At 55.2% G+C, this 11,791-nt stretch overlaps 2 protein-coding genes across 3 annotated transcripts; one reads left to right on the plus strand and one right to left on the minus strand.

Annotated features, from left to right (window-relative positions):
* The first annotated feature begins 5,289 nt into the window (after positions 1-5,289).
* SPSB2 (splA/ryanodine receptor domain and SOCS box containing 2) lies at positions 5,290-7,517 on the plus strand. 2 transcript variants are annotated; one of them, XM_065942072.1, is made up of 3 exons: positions 5,290-5,429; positions 5,596-6,341; positions 7,295-7,517. In XM_065942072.1, exons 2-3 carry the CDS (start codon positions 5,678-5,680, stop codon positions 7,420-7,422), a joined length of 792 nt encoding a protein of 263 aa, XP_065798144.1. In that variant the 5' UTR covers positions 5,290-5,429; positions 5,596-5,677; the 3' UTR covers positions 7,423-7,517. The 2 variants fall into 2 exon arrangements, with proteins under 2 accessions (XP_065798144.1, XP_065798145.1); XM_065942073.1 differs by having other exon boundaries at positions 7,298-7,517.
* Positions 7,518-7,792: 275 nt separating this feature from the next.
* Positions 7,793-11,218, minus strand: TPI1 (triosephosphate isomerase 1). Its single transcript, XM_065942071.1, has 7 exons — positions 10,993-11,218; positions 9,757-9,880; positions 9,557-9,641; positions 9,351-9,483; positions 8,989-9,074; positions 8,514-8,601; positions 7,793-8,382 (listed from the first exon to the last, which is right to left on the minus strand). The coding sequence occupies exons 1-7, from the start codon at positions 11,216-11,218 to the stop codon at positions 8,264-8,266; spliced, it is 861 nt and encodes a 286-aa protein (XP_065798143.1). The 3' UTR covers positions 7,793-8,263.
* Between the last annotated feature and the right edge of the window lie 573 nt (positions 11,219-11,791).

Here is an 11,791-nt window from a genome sequence, read left to right on the forward strand (position 1 = left end):
CATGTGCTCAGTTGCGTCTGACTCTTTGTGAGCCTGTAGACTGTAGGCCGCCAGGCTCCTCTGTCCATGGAATTTTCAGGCAAGAATACTGGAGTAGGTTGCCATTTCCTCCTCCAGGGGATCTTCCCGACCCAAGTCTCCTGTGTCTCCTGAATTTCAGGTGGACTCTTTACTTGCTGAGCCTTCAGGGAAGCCCACGTATACAATGGAATACTCAACCATCATTTCATGCAACAACATGGATGACTCTCACAGAAATAATGTTGAGAAAAAAACAGGTCAGACACAAAAGAATACAAAGAATACATACTGTTTTGTTTCAATTGCAAGAAATCAGTGAAGTCAGTCAGCCAGTCAGTTTAGTCGCTCAGTCCTGTCTGACTCTTTGCCATCCCATGGACTGCAGCAGACCAGGCCTCCCTGTCCATCGCCAACTCCCGGAGCTCACTCAAACTCATGTCTATTGAGTTGGTGATGCCATCCGACCATCTCATCCTCTGTCATCCCCTTCTCCTCCTACCTTCAATCATTCCCAGCATCAGGGTCTTTTCAAATGAGTCAGCTCTTCACATCAGGTAGCCAAAGTAGCAATGAAGAGGTAAAGCTAATCTATAGAGCTCAAGTAGGAGGTACCTTTAGGGGTGTTGTGTCAGGGCATGAAGGAGCTGTCTGGAATGCTGGACATTTTCATCTTTTTGCTATATATAAATATGTAAAATTCCCTGAGCGGTTTCAGGTTAGTGTACTTTGTATATGTTACATTTCAGTTAAAAAAAAAAAAAAAGTTAAAATTACTTGTAGCACTGTGGGATATTTGAGCTATTACCAGCAAATTGAGCAGTTGAAGAGTCAGTGGGCACAACTGGCAAAGAAGCCTTGAAACTACCAACAGCTGAGCAGGTGCAGCTTCTCAAACTGAGCTAGAGTTGGCCTTGGATTAGGCTTGGTATCTGTCCGCAAAGACATATCTTTATTTTTGTTGTCACACTGGCAAGAATACCCAGGTTGGATGGATGACAAGTGTTCAGGTTCACATCTTTCTTTTTCTTTATAATTTTTTCTTTTTCTTCTTTTTTTAATATTTATTTGGCAGCGTCATCTTAATTTAAGCATACTGGATCTCTATTGCATCATGTGGGATCTTTCTTTTTAATATGTGTTCTTTCTCTTTAATTATAATAATATAAAGGACTTCCCTGATGGTCCAGTGGTGAAGACTTCATGCTTCCAGTGCAGGGGGTGTGGGTTTGATCCCTTGTAGGAGAACTAAGGGCCCATATGGGGTGTGGCAGAGAAAGAAGAGAAAAGAAAATTATATTCTGTACATCATTGTATGTGTACTGCCCTGTATTATATTTTACATAAAGCTAACATATGCTGCAAAGAGTCTGATAACAGCTTAGCAACTTAGTGACTGAACAACATCTGCTGTACCTAATAGGTGGAGTAAGTAAGGGATTTTCAAGGGTAATTTTAACTATGAGATGTAATTGGCCCTTTCCGTCTCTGTTTCCTAAAAATGTGAATCATGTAGCACAGTGTCTGACATACAGGAAGTACCTTCAGCCTGGACCCCCGCCTCCTACAACACACACGTGCTCTCTCACTGAAGCTGCCAATGACCAAAAAAATTGTGTATGTAATCAGACTTGAATTGTCTGCTGTGCTGTGTCCTCCTTGTCTTCTTACTCTGTACTCTCTCTCGAGGGCCCCTCTTGATTCTCGGAGTTCAACTCCTGGCTGACACACTTCCCAAATTTATATCTCTAGTCCAGGCTTCTCACTGCCTTAACCCCCATCCCCAGGCCTGCCATTTTCCTTTACTTTTCCAGACCTGCCATTGTCAAGCATGTTCTGGATGGTTCCACTGAGTTGTTCCAGCACCTCAAAAACATGTCCTAAAGTGAATCCACCACCTCTTTCTCCCACCCTCCTGCCCCTGTCCCCAGCGGCTCCTCTTTCTGTGGCACCACCTTCTAACAAAGTCTTCCTGGCTAGAAACCTCCCTTTTGGATTTTCCTGGTGTAGTGGTTAAGTACCCATCTTGCAATGAAGGGGAAACGGGTTCCCCTGGTCCGGGAACTAAGAGCCCACATGCCTCGGGGCAACAGAATTCTAGCACCACAGCTATACTGAGTGTAAGGAGAGCGTGGAGAAGAAGAGAGCGAACCGGGCATTCAGGCAGAGAGAAATTTATTATAGAAGAGAGAAAATGACTGGCTTTAGAGAGAAACCAGTGCCCTCCCTTTACAGCCCACCCTTCTCATACCCTATCAGTGGGAAATGGTGCCCGGAAGGCAGGGGGCCTTAGTTTATCTTTAGCCCACAGGTGGGGTCTTGTGATCACATAGTCTGAGGGGTCTCACGGTTGGGTGGTCACGTAGTCTTGAGAAACTGGCGCCAACAGGGAAAAACAGGATCTCGCCTTAAGGGAAAAATAGGATGCCACCAGGGAAAAATAGGATGCCACCAGGGCAATATGGCCACTGTGACTTCATCCCTTGTTTGTCAGATCACCACAATGGACCATTTTTAAACTATACACCATAAGCCCCTTGTGGACCCTAACACTGAGCCCACAAGCTCTAGAGATGATGCTCCACAACAAGAGAAGCCCTGCCCATGCGGTCACAATGAAAAAAGGGAACCTCCCTTTCTCTGTTTCCTCCTCCTGGCCTTAGCATCTAATCAGTCACCAGATCTTGCCATTTCATCAGTGTTTCTTGAATTCTTTTCATCCTTATTTTTCAACTGCCCTATTCCAGGCTCTCAACACTTTGTCACCTGGGCCACTGGAACCAATCTCCTTGCTCCCATCTATTTCCCTGAATCCTGCTTTCCATTGCTGCCAGGGTGATCTTTCTAAAAGGAGTTTTCCTCCATGTTCCTCCCCAGTTTCTTTCTTATGTGGCTCCCCATTACCCATCTGTCCTGTAACATTTGCATTCTTAGGCCTTCTGATCTCACACCCAGTTCCCTAGGCTTGTGTCTCAAGCTTCCGTTCTTGCTACAGACACCCTGAAGTCTTCCAAGTGCTACTGCTTCTGTTTTGTTCCCTTTTTTTTGGTTGCACTGGGTCTTCATTACGGTGCACGGGTTCCTCATTGCAGTGGCTGCTCCTGTTGTGGAGCACAGGCTGTAGGCACGGGGGCCTCCGTAGTTGTGACACATGGGCTTAGTTGCTCCATGGCATGTGGAATCTTTCAGGACCTGGGATGGAACCCACATGCCCTGCATTGGCAGGGAGGGTCTTATGCACTGTACCACCAGGGAAGTCGTGTGGTTTTTTGTTGTTGTTGTTGTTTTTATGTTGACAGCTCAGTCTCAATGTCTTCTTCATGCAGTGACTCTAATCCAATCTCTGTCCTGCAGAACCACTTGTCAGATAAATTCCTTGTTATTTTTTTTTTTCTTTTTTGGCCGCACTGTGTGGCATGAGGGATCTTAGTTCCCTGACCGGGGATCGAATCTGTGCCCCCTGCAGTGGATGCATGAAGTCTTAACCACTGGACAGTCAGGGAAATCTCCTCCTGTCATTCTTAAAGATTCAGTCCACTGTCATCTGACACTTTCCTTTCTGAATTGCTTGATCCCTGGTTAGCAGTCCCAGCCTTTTTACTCCCCTAATACCTTCTAGATACCCAGAATTTTATCTAACACATGATAAACTGTTTTATAAATGTTCTTGTAACTTCCTTGAGGATTCAATGCTTAGTCCTTAGTGCTCAGCACACATGATTAAATTTGAACCAGAAACTGTTGTTAAGTGCTTTACTGAATAACCTCTGAATCCTCGCTAGAGCCTATGCAGTAGATAAACCAATAGTATCTCCATTTTACAGAGAGAGAAACAGGCATGAGGAAGTTAGTATTGGCCCAAGGTCCCTGGCTACCAGCCTTCACACATTCACATCCAGTCAGCCTGGCTCCACAGCAGGTATTGCCACTATCTTATATTGTGCTAAGTCACTCAGTTGTGTCCAACTCTTTGTGATCCCACGGATGGTAGCCCTCCAGGTGCCTCTGTCCATGGGGATTTCCCTGGCAAGAACACTGGAGTGGGTTGCCATTTCCTCCTGCAGGGAATCTTCCCAATTCAGGGATCAGATCAGTGTCTCCCTCATTGGGAAATTATTTACTGCTGAGCCACGGATATTGCATCTCTATAAAATGGGCACCTGGGACTTCCCTGGTGGCCCAGTAGTTAAGAATCAGCCTTGCAATGCAAGGGACACAGGTCCAATCCCTAGTTAGGGAACTAATATCCCACATGTCTCGGAGCAACTAAGCCCGTGTGATGCAACTAGAGAATCTGTGCACTGCAGTGAAAGATTCCTCATAATGCATCTAAGGCCTGACACAGTCAAATAAATATTTCTAAAAAGATAAAATGGGCCCTTAGTAAATGTTATGGAAACAGAAATAGCTATGCTTAGTTGAGTGCATACTACTAGCAGACTTTGCCTGGATTATCTCAACCCTGTGAAGTAAGCACCATCATTATTCCCATATCACATAAGAGAAAACAGCTCTGGAGAAGTTTGGCAACCTCTCCAAGGTCATAGAGCTAATTAGAGCGGTAGCTTTACACACAAGCAAGGTCTTAACCACTACACTACTAGATGAGGCCACTAGCTCAGCAGTGGATTCATGTGTAGGGTCATGCATGCAGACCTCTGACACCTGCCGCTCAGAGCCAGAAACTCAGATTTCAGAACCCCAGGCTTACAGCCGGCTGACTCACACCCCAGGTCAGAAAAAGATCAGCCTAGTAACATGACCTAGAATCAGCAGCACTCGGAAATAGATGGCACCACAATGGAGGTCCTTCCTTGACCCCGTGTCCCATATCCCGAGGGGCTCAGGAGCTGGTTGCCCAGGCGACTCAAAGTTTTTGAAGAACAGACCTTTAGGGACCTCAAAGCGACGATACCATGAAAGGGTTAATTCTGAGCTTGGGCTGCCAGGGGCGGACTCCCTAGTGGCCAAGAACGGCTTAAGCGCCGGGCAGACCGCCTCGGGGGCGGCCTGCACGCTGCCCAGAGGTTAACTGACCGTGAGTGGCCTCTACGTACCATGGGGCCCCGACGGCCCCCGCCCCAGCTAAGTGTTAACTACCCTCTAGGGGCCCCCGGGGGCGTGGCCTCGGGGCGCGACTCGATCTGGCGCGGCAGCGAGAGGGTTAACCGCCCCGTAGGGCTTTATGGGCGGGGCCTGGGGCGGGGCGCGATCTGGGGGCGGGGCCGGAGGCGGAAGCGGCCGGGGTTCGGTAACTTTCGGCTCGGCTCCTCCGGAGGGCCGGCGACCTCCGGGCACCCGAAGCCGGGCGAGGTTCGGGGGCGGTGACAGGGGCACGGAGCGGGCGAAGGGGACGGTCCCTGGGCAGGCCCAAAGGCGCCGAACTCGCGAGTCTCGAGAGACCCGGACAGGTGGGTGAGGGCAGGGTAATGATGGGCCTGGGAGCTTCGTGGGGAGCGAAGAGGGAGGAGCGTGGCGGTGAGCAAACCTGGGGACAAGGATGGGTGCGAACCTGAGTGACGAGTCCCCTCCAGGATCCCTCGGTTCACACCCTCTTCTCTCCCAAATTCTCTCTAGGTCGATCCCGACCCGGAGCTCAACTTTCAGAAGAGACGCCGCAGCAAACCTCTCTCGGGGAATCGTCCAGCTCCTCACCTCCATGGGCCAGACGGCCTTGGCAGGGGGCAGCAGCGGCCCCTCCACCCCACAGGCCCTGTACCCTGACCGGTCTCGTCCCGAAGGCTTGGAGGAGCTGCTGTCTGCTCCCCCTCCTGACCTGGGGGCCCAGCGGCGCCACGGCTGGAACCCTAAGGACTGCTCGGAGAACATCGAGGTCAAGGAAGGGGGCTTGTGCTTTGAGCGGCGGCCCGTGGCCCAGAGCACTGATGGGGCCCGAGGGAAGAGGGGCTACTCGAGGGGCCTGCACGCCTGGGAGATCAGCTGGCCCCGGGAACAGAGGGGCACCCACGCCGTGGTGGGCGTGGCCACAGCCCACGCCCCGCTGCAGGCTGACCACTACGCGGCGCTGCTGGGCAGCAACAGCGAGTCGTGGGGCTGGGACATTGGGCGGGGGAAACTGTACCATCAGAGCAAGGGGCCTGGGGCCCCTCAGTATCCACCCGGACTTCAGGGTGAGCCGCTGGAGGTGCCAGAGAGGCTGCTGGTGGTACTGGACATGGAGGAGGGAACTCTGGGCTACGCTGTCGGGGGCACCTACCTGGGGCCGGCGTTCCGCGGACTGAAGGGCAGGACCCTCTATCCAGCAGTAAGCGCGGTCTGGGGCCAGTGCCAGGTCCGCATCAACTACCTGGGCGAAAGGAGAGGTGAGGCCTGGGACGGGTGTGGGGCGAGTGTTCGGCCCCTGGTGGCTGTGGTTTGGGATGGGTGCTCAGCACCTTACAACCACAGAGGGAATGGGCCATCTTCTGACTGATCTTCTACCCAGTTCAGTGCCAGGAATGGCTAAGGGACTTCACAGCTGTTACCTAAGTTCATCTTCCTAACAGTCCTATAGGTAAAAGTAAGTAAAAGGTGAGAAAGCAACTTGCTAGTAGGCTGCGAGTCCCCAGAATGGAGGGACACACCCCCAGGGATTAGGGCTTCCCAGGAGAGCTCAGCCCCTGGAAGAAGAGGTGCAAAGGGTTAAACCTGCCCTGGGCTAGGAGTCCAACTCCAGGAGGAAGAGGACCTGCGGTGCCAGGCACCCTGGGCGTGTACCCCACTCTCTGGGCTGACTCTCTGACACATACCTACTTCCTTCCTCAGTCAAACCCCAAGAAGGAGCCATTGAGGCTGGGGCACCTGGAAGGAGAGCAGTGAAGGAGGCAGGCCTCAGGGAGGGGCTGTGGGCAGGGCCCTCCTTAGGGAGCCAGGCCTTTCTGCAGTTGCGAAGTCTTCAGCAGAGGGTGGCTGCCTCTCCCCATTGTGGCCCATGGGAACTATTGTAGAGTGAAGAGGGCCTGCCTTTTTCACCAGCCCCAGTGCCAAGGCCTCTCTGGATTCAAAGCCTGGGCCAACCCCACTGTCAGAGCCGCCTTGGCCAATTGCTTAGAGGGCCTTAGGGCATCACCCCAGCTCTGACTGGGGATGCGTGAGATCTGTGATGCCTCCTCCAGAGCAGATGCAGAACTTCAGGGCACCTTAGGCCTCCCGCTCAACTGTGGTGGTAGTGGACTTGCAGCCAGAGAACAGAGGGAGCCCAGGCAGGACCCCGTGGTTTGAGGACTTCTGGCTGGAGGCTGCACCCCTACTCACCTTCCCTCCTTCTCTCCCCCAGCAGAACCACACTCCCTTCTGCACCTGAGCCGCCTGAGCGTGCGTCACGCCCTGGGGGACACCGGGCTAGGCCACGTTTCTGCCCTGCCCCTGCCCCCTGCCCTGAAGCGCTACCTGCTCTACCAGTGACCCCGGGGGAACCACACGTGGCCCTGGGGCCTTGACTCACCCCTCGGGGGCAGGAGGCACTGCTGGCCGAGACTGGCAACCTACCGCGAGGGAGGCTGGGGGCAGGCAAGGCTGGGTTCCACCCCCACCCCACCTCAGGTCTGAGTGCCACCGCTCTGGAGCCACCACCCAGAGGGTGGAAGGGACGGAGCTGTTAGTCAAGGCTGTGGCAGCCTGGTACGCAAGACATTTTTGCAATAAAAATTATAAGAGATGTGCTGCTGTAGAAACTGGTCTGTGGTATTTTTGGGCACAAGGGTCCCCCGGCTGCCGCAAGGAAGGCGAAGAGATGATGGGGGCAAGTTCGGTGAAGAGGAACACACCACGGGGCTCAGTGCCAGGTGTTTATTGCCCCACACGTGGGACTGCTCAGACACAACACGCACAGGCGTTGGCACCGTGGGAGGGAGCAGCGCCCTGGCCTCGGCGGAGGACAGGGCTTTCTCTCAGCCCTTGGCCTCATGGCGGGACACGGGACAGGACCGGTTCTCTCTCCTGTCTTCACTGGGGACTGAGGGGACCCACGAGCAAACCACCCTCCCACCTCTCAGCCAAGAAGAAGCCACCTTGGCGACAGGTTTAGTTCCAACGGGTACAGTAAGTGGAGGCGGGATTGTTCTGGTCCCAACCATGACAAGATAGGGTGTAAACGATAAAGGAAGAGATACTTTGGATTCGGCCATGAGAGGGGTCAGGCGACATCACAAGAAGCATGTGTGGAGGTCGGGGGCAGTACAGTTACTGGGCTTCTGAGCTACCTAGTCCCTGGCTCAGCAGGAAGGGTAGCGGAGATGGACAGGGCTTATTGTTTGGCATTGATGATGTCGACGAACTCAGGCTTGAGGGAAGCACCACCCACAAGGAAGCCGTCCACATCAGGCTGGCTTGCCAGCTCCTTGCAGGTTGCCCCAGTCACAGAACCTGGGAAGGGAGATGAGAGCAGGAGTGGTCAGCGATGAGATGGGGGTACTCCACGCCGACCTCCAGGTTGAAGGAGGGCTCGGTCTGGTTCTCAGCCCACCCCACCTTAGGCTGGAGCCAAACCCACTTACCCCCATAAATGATGCGGGCGCTCTGAGCCACTGCATCAGAGACGTTGGACTTAAGCCACCCCCGGAGCTTTTCGTGTACTTCCTGGGCCTAGAACAAGAAGCCAGACTAAGACCTTCACTCACTGGGGAAAAAACCCTGGGCTCCAGTGGAGACAGGCAATGTGGTTTGCGGGCAAGAACCCTGGGGCTTCGATCCTACCCAGGCCCTGGAATGGGTATCCTGGGACAAGTAACTCTCTTTTCTCCTTTTATTATTTATTTAGTCTTGACGTGTAGCATGCAGGATTGACATGTGGCAATCGAGATCTTAGTTCCCTGACTAGGGTCAAACCAGTGCCCCCTGCAGTGGAGGCTTAATCTCCAGGGAAGTCCCTCCCCTGTCTTTTAAATGAGGGGTTGGCCCAGGTGATCTCTGTGGCCATCCACTTCTATAAAGACAGGGGAGGATGAGGACAGGGCTCCTGGGCTTGGTTACCTGTTGGGGTGTCGCCGTCTTGCCAGTACCAATGGCCCACACAGGCTCGTAGGCCAAGACAACCTTGCTCCAATCCTTCACATTATCTGTGGGACAGAGATCACAGGTGGCAGGGTGAAAACAAGGAAGAACATAACCAGTTGTTTCCCAGAGAATGAGTGCCGGTGGCCTACTGCCCCCTGGTGGCTATTAAAGGAAAGTGACATTAGAGGCAGGAGTAGAGGTAATCCGAAGGATACAGGATTCCCACCCTCCCCTTTCCTGCATCAGCACCAGACAGGCTCAGGCTGCAGGGCATCCGACCCCACCCTCTGTGTCTCACAGCCCTGGCTAGGCTCAAGGGCCCCTTTCTCCAGAGATACCTGCGATGACCTTGGTTTGCTCGAAAACGACCTTCTCAGTGATGCCAGCTTCCCTCTCATCTAACTTCTCCCCAATGCAGGCGATCACTCCAAGTCCCTCTGCCAGGGCATGGGCCACTTTCTGCCCAATCAGCTGTTGAGGAACAGACTCGGTGATCACCCGTCTAGGAACAAGCCAGCCCTCATCTCCTCCCCCCGTTACTAACCTCATCTGACTCCCCAAAGACGTGCCTTCTCTCAGAGTGCCCCAGGACTACCCATGTGGCTCCAAGATCTTTGATCATGCCAGGGCTAAAGGAAGAGTAAAGCCGTGGTTCAGCAGGGAGCCCACCCTGTCGCTGTCCCCTCCATGAGGACAGTGAGGGCTGGGGGTCCCCCTCCCACCCCTCGGCCATCAGCATCTTACCTAATCTCCCCTGTAAAGGCCCCATTGGCCACTTTGTAGCAGTTCTGCGCAGCCACTGCAATCTTGGGATCTAGCTTCTGCCTGGCGAAGTCAATGTAGGCAGTGGGGGGTGCGCAAACCACCTCTGAGGATGAGATGTGACAGACGGGGTGAGATCACAGGAAAATCTTCATTCCCCAGACCCCATCCCGTGCTCCAGAGTCCCCTCGCCTTCACCACTTTCTTAGTTCTGCTTTTGCCCTTTTCACCCCAGCAGGATCATCTCTGTCCACTTTGCAGCCCGGGCTGGGCCTGTACCCAAGTCTTTGAGCCTCCCGGGTACCCCTGAGAGGCCATGGCCCTTGCCCTGCCCTCTGCTCTTTAGCAGCTGTGGCTCTGATTTCCCCAGGCTATTCTGGGCCTGGGCGCCTCTTAGACTCAGCATTCTCTGGGGGCCAACCCCGCCTCCCTTCTAAAATAGCCCATCCCCACCTCCCCTAGGCCAGGCCAGGATTTTCAGCAAAAGCAGAAGGAGCCAACTCCTGGGGTTTGTACTGGGATCTTTGGGAGAATAAACCACAAGAGGATGCCTCTCGATCAGCCCCGAGGTTCTGTGACAGGTGGATGAGGGGACAAGGACGCAGGCCGTGGGTGGCAGCGAGTCGACCAGCTCATAGAGGCCTTGCGCTTTCCCGTTTTTAGGCTGGAGAAAACGGTAGGAGCGCGCCTCATTTCCAAATGGCTCTGCCTCTTTCCGCGGAAGGCCGGAGTCCTACAGGCCGCTGAGCGGACTGGATCGGAGCGATGGCTCAGTAGGCCGACGCGGCTCGGTAGGGGAGCTCGGCCGCCCCGGCAAGGCGCGGGGAGGAGTCTCCGGCGGGCTACGTGCGGCGGCGCACGGAGCCCGCGCCCAGGGGGCAGCCGGAGCCGGCACGCAGCCTCCACCCCCACTCACCGGGCAGCAGCCGGCCTCTCCCGATCGCCCGCAGGGGCTGGGCTCACCTTTCACTCCCGGCCCGTGCAGGCCCCGTCTGCGCCCCGGGGCCACTATCCTCCTCACGACCCACAGCCAGAGGGCACCATGAGATGCGGCCCCGCCTTTCCCCGCCGACACACCCCCAGTTCAGCGGCCGCGGAGCTCAGGCCCGGATCCCGACAGCCCTGGACACCAGAGCCACGCGGAACCGGGCTAAGATAGTGCCAAAGAGGGCGACCACGCCCGACCGCCCACCCCGGCTCTTCCCAGCCAGGGCTCACCGGTGTCGGCTGGCACCTTGGCCGCGTTCAGAGTGTTGATGAGTTCCCCCAGGTTGTTCTTCCTCCCGTTCATCTTCCAGTTCCCCCCCACGAAGAACTTCCTGGAGGGCGCCATGGCTGAGGAGCAGGCACGCTGAAGGTCAGGAGCAGCGCGCCCCCGCTTCCACTGGCCGCTTATATAGAGCGCCGAGATGCAGAAACCCGCCCCCTCTGCGTCCTCGTCCATGGCTGGCCGGGCCCGCGGGAGCCCTGCCCCCGGCCCCGCCTGCCGCCCGCCGCCGCCCTGCCCCCTATCCCGCCCGCTGCCCGCGTTGCGAGGTTCTGACGTTACCCCCTTTCTTGTAGCAACGTTCCACGGCCGTCGCGGGCTCGCTCGGGTCGCTTTCAGCTTGAATTGCCTGACTTTGGGGAGAAGGCGCGAACTGTGCGCCCCGCGCTCAGGCGAACCCCTGCTTCACGGCTGCAGACCCCCGCCCCCCAGAGGGCTAGAAGGATCCCCAGGGGCGCTCGCTGGCTGGCTGAACGCCTGGTGGACACTCCACTCCACCCCTAGGCTTGGCCTCAGAGCCGTGAGGGGCATCTTTCCAACTCCGGGAAATGGAACCCCCCTGCCCCCATCGGAGCGGCCTCATCCCTGACTGCTGAGCAGGCACCTTTGACCTACCCAGGGCCGGCCCAGCCCCACAGTTAACTGGGCAAGTAACAGGGTTCACAGGCGGAGGGACGCCCCACAAGGGCTGGACACCGTGCAACTACTAAAGAGGCAGTTCAGAGGTCTGCCCTGCCTCCAGGAGTACGT

The sequence above is a fragment of the Muntiacus reevesi genome, chromosome 1 (genome assembly GCF_963930625.1).
Source record: "Muntiacus reevesi chromosome 1, mMunRee1.1, whole genome shotgun sequence".
Lineage (NCBI taxonomy): Eukaryota > Metazoa > Chordata > Mammalia > Artiodactyla > Cervidae > Muntiacus > Muntiacus reevesi.

Bases quoted from the DNA above. Each gene is read 5' to 3' on its own strand.
- TPI1 (XM_065942071.1), bottom strand. From the start codon at position 11,218: ATGGACGAGGACGCAGAGGGGGCGGGTTTCTGCATCTCGGCGCTCTAT. The intron at 9,484-9,556 runs GTTAGTAACGGG...GTTCCTCAACAG, and splicing joins TCTTTGGGGAGTCAGATGAG to CTGATTGGGCAGAAAGTGGC. The intron at 8,383-8,513 runs GTAAGTGGGTTT...CTCCCTTCCCAG, and splicing joins CGCCCGCATCATTTATGGGG to GTTCTGTGACTGGGGCAACC.
- SPSB2 (XM_065942072.1), top strand. From the start codon at position 5,678: ATGGGCCAGACGGCCTTGGCAGGGGGCAGCAGCGGCCCCTCCACCCCA. The intron at 6,342-7,294 runs GTGAGGCCTGGG...TCTCTCCCCCAG, and splicing joins CTACCTGGGCGAAAGGAGAG to CAGAACCACACTCCCTTCTG.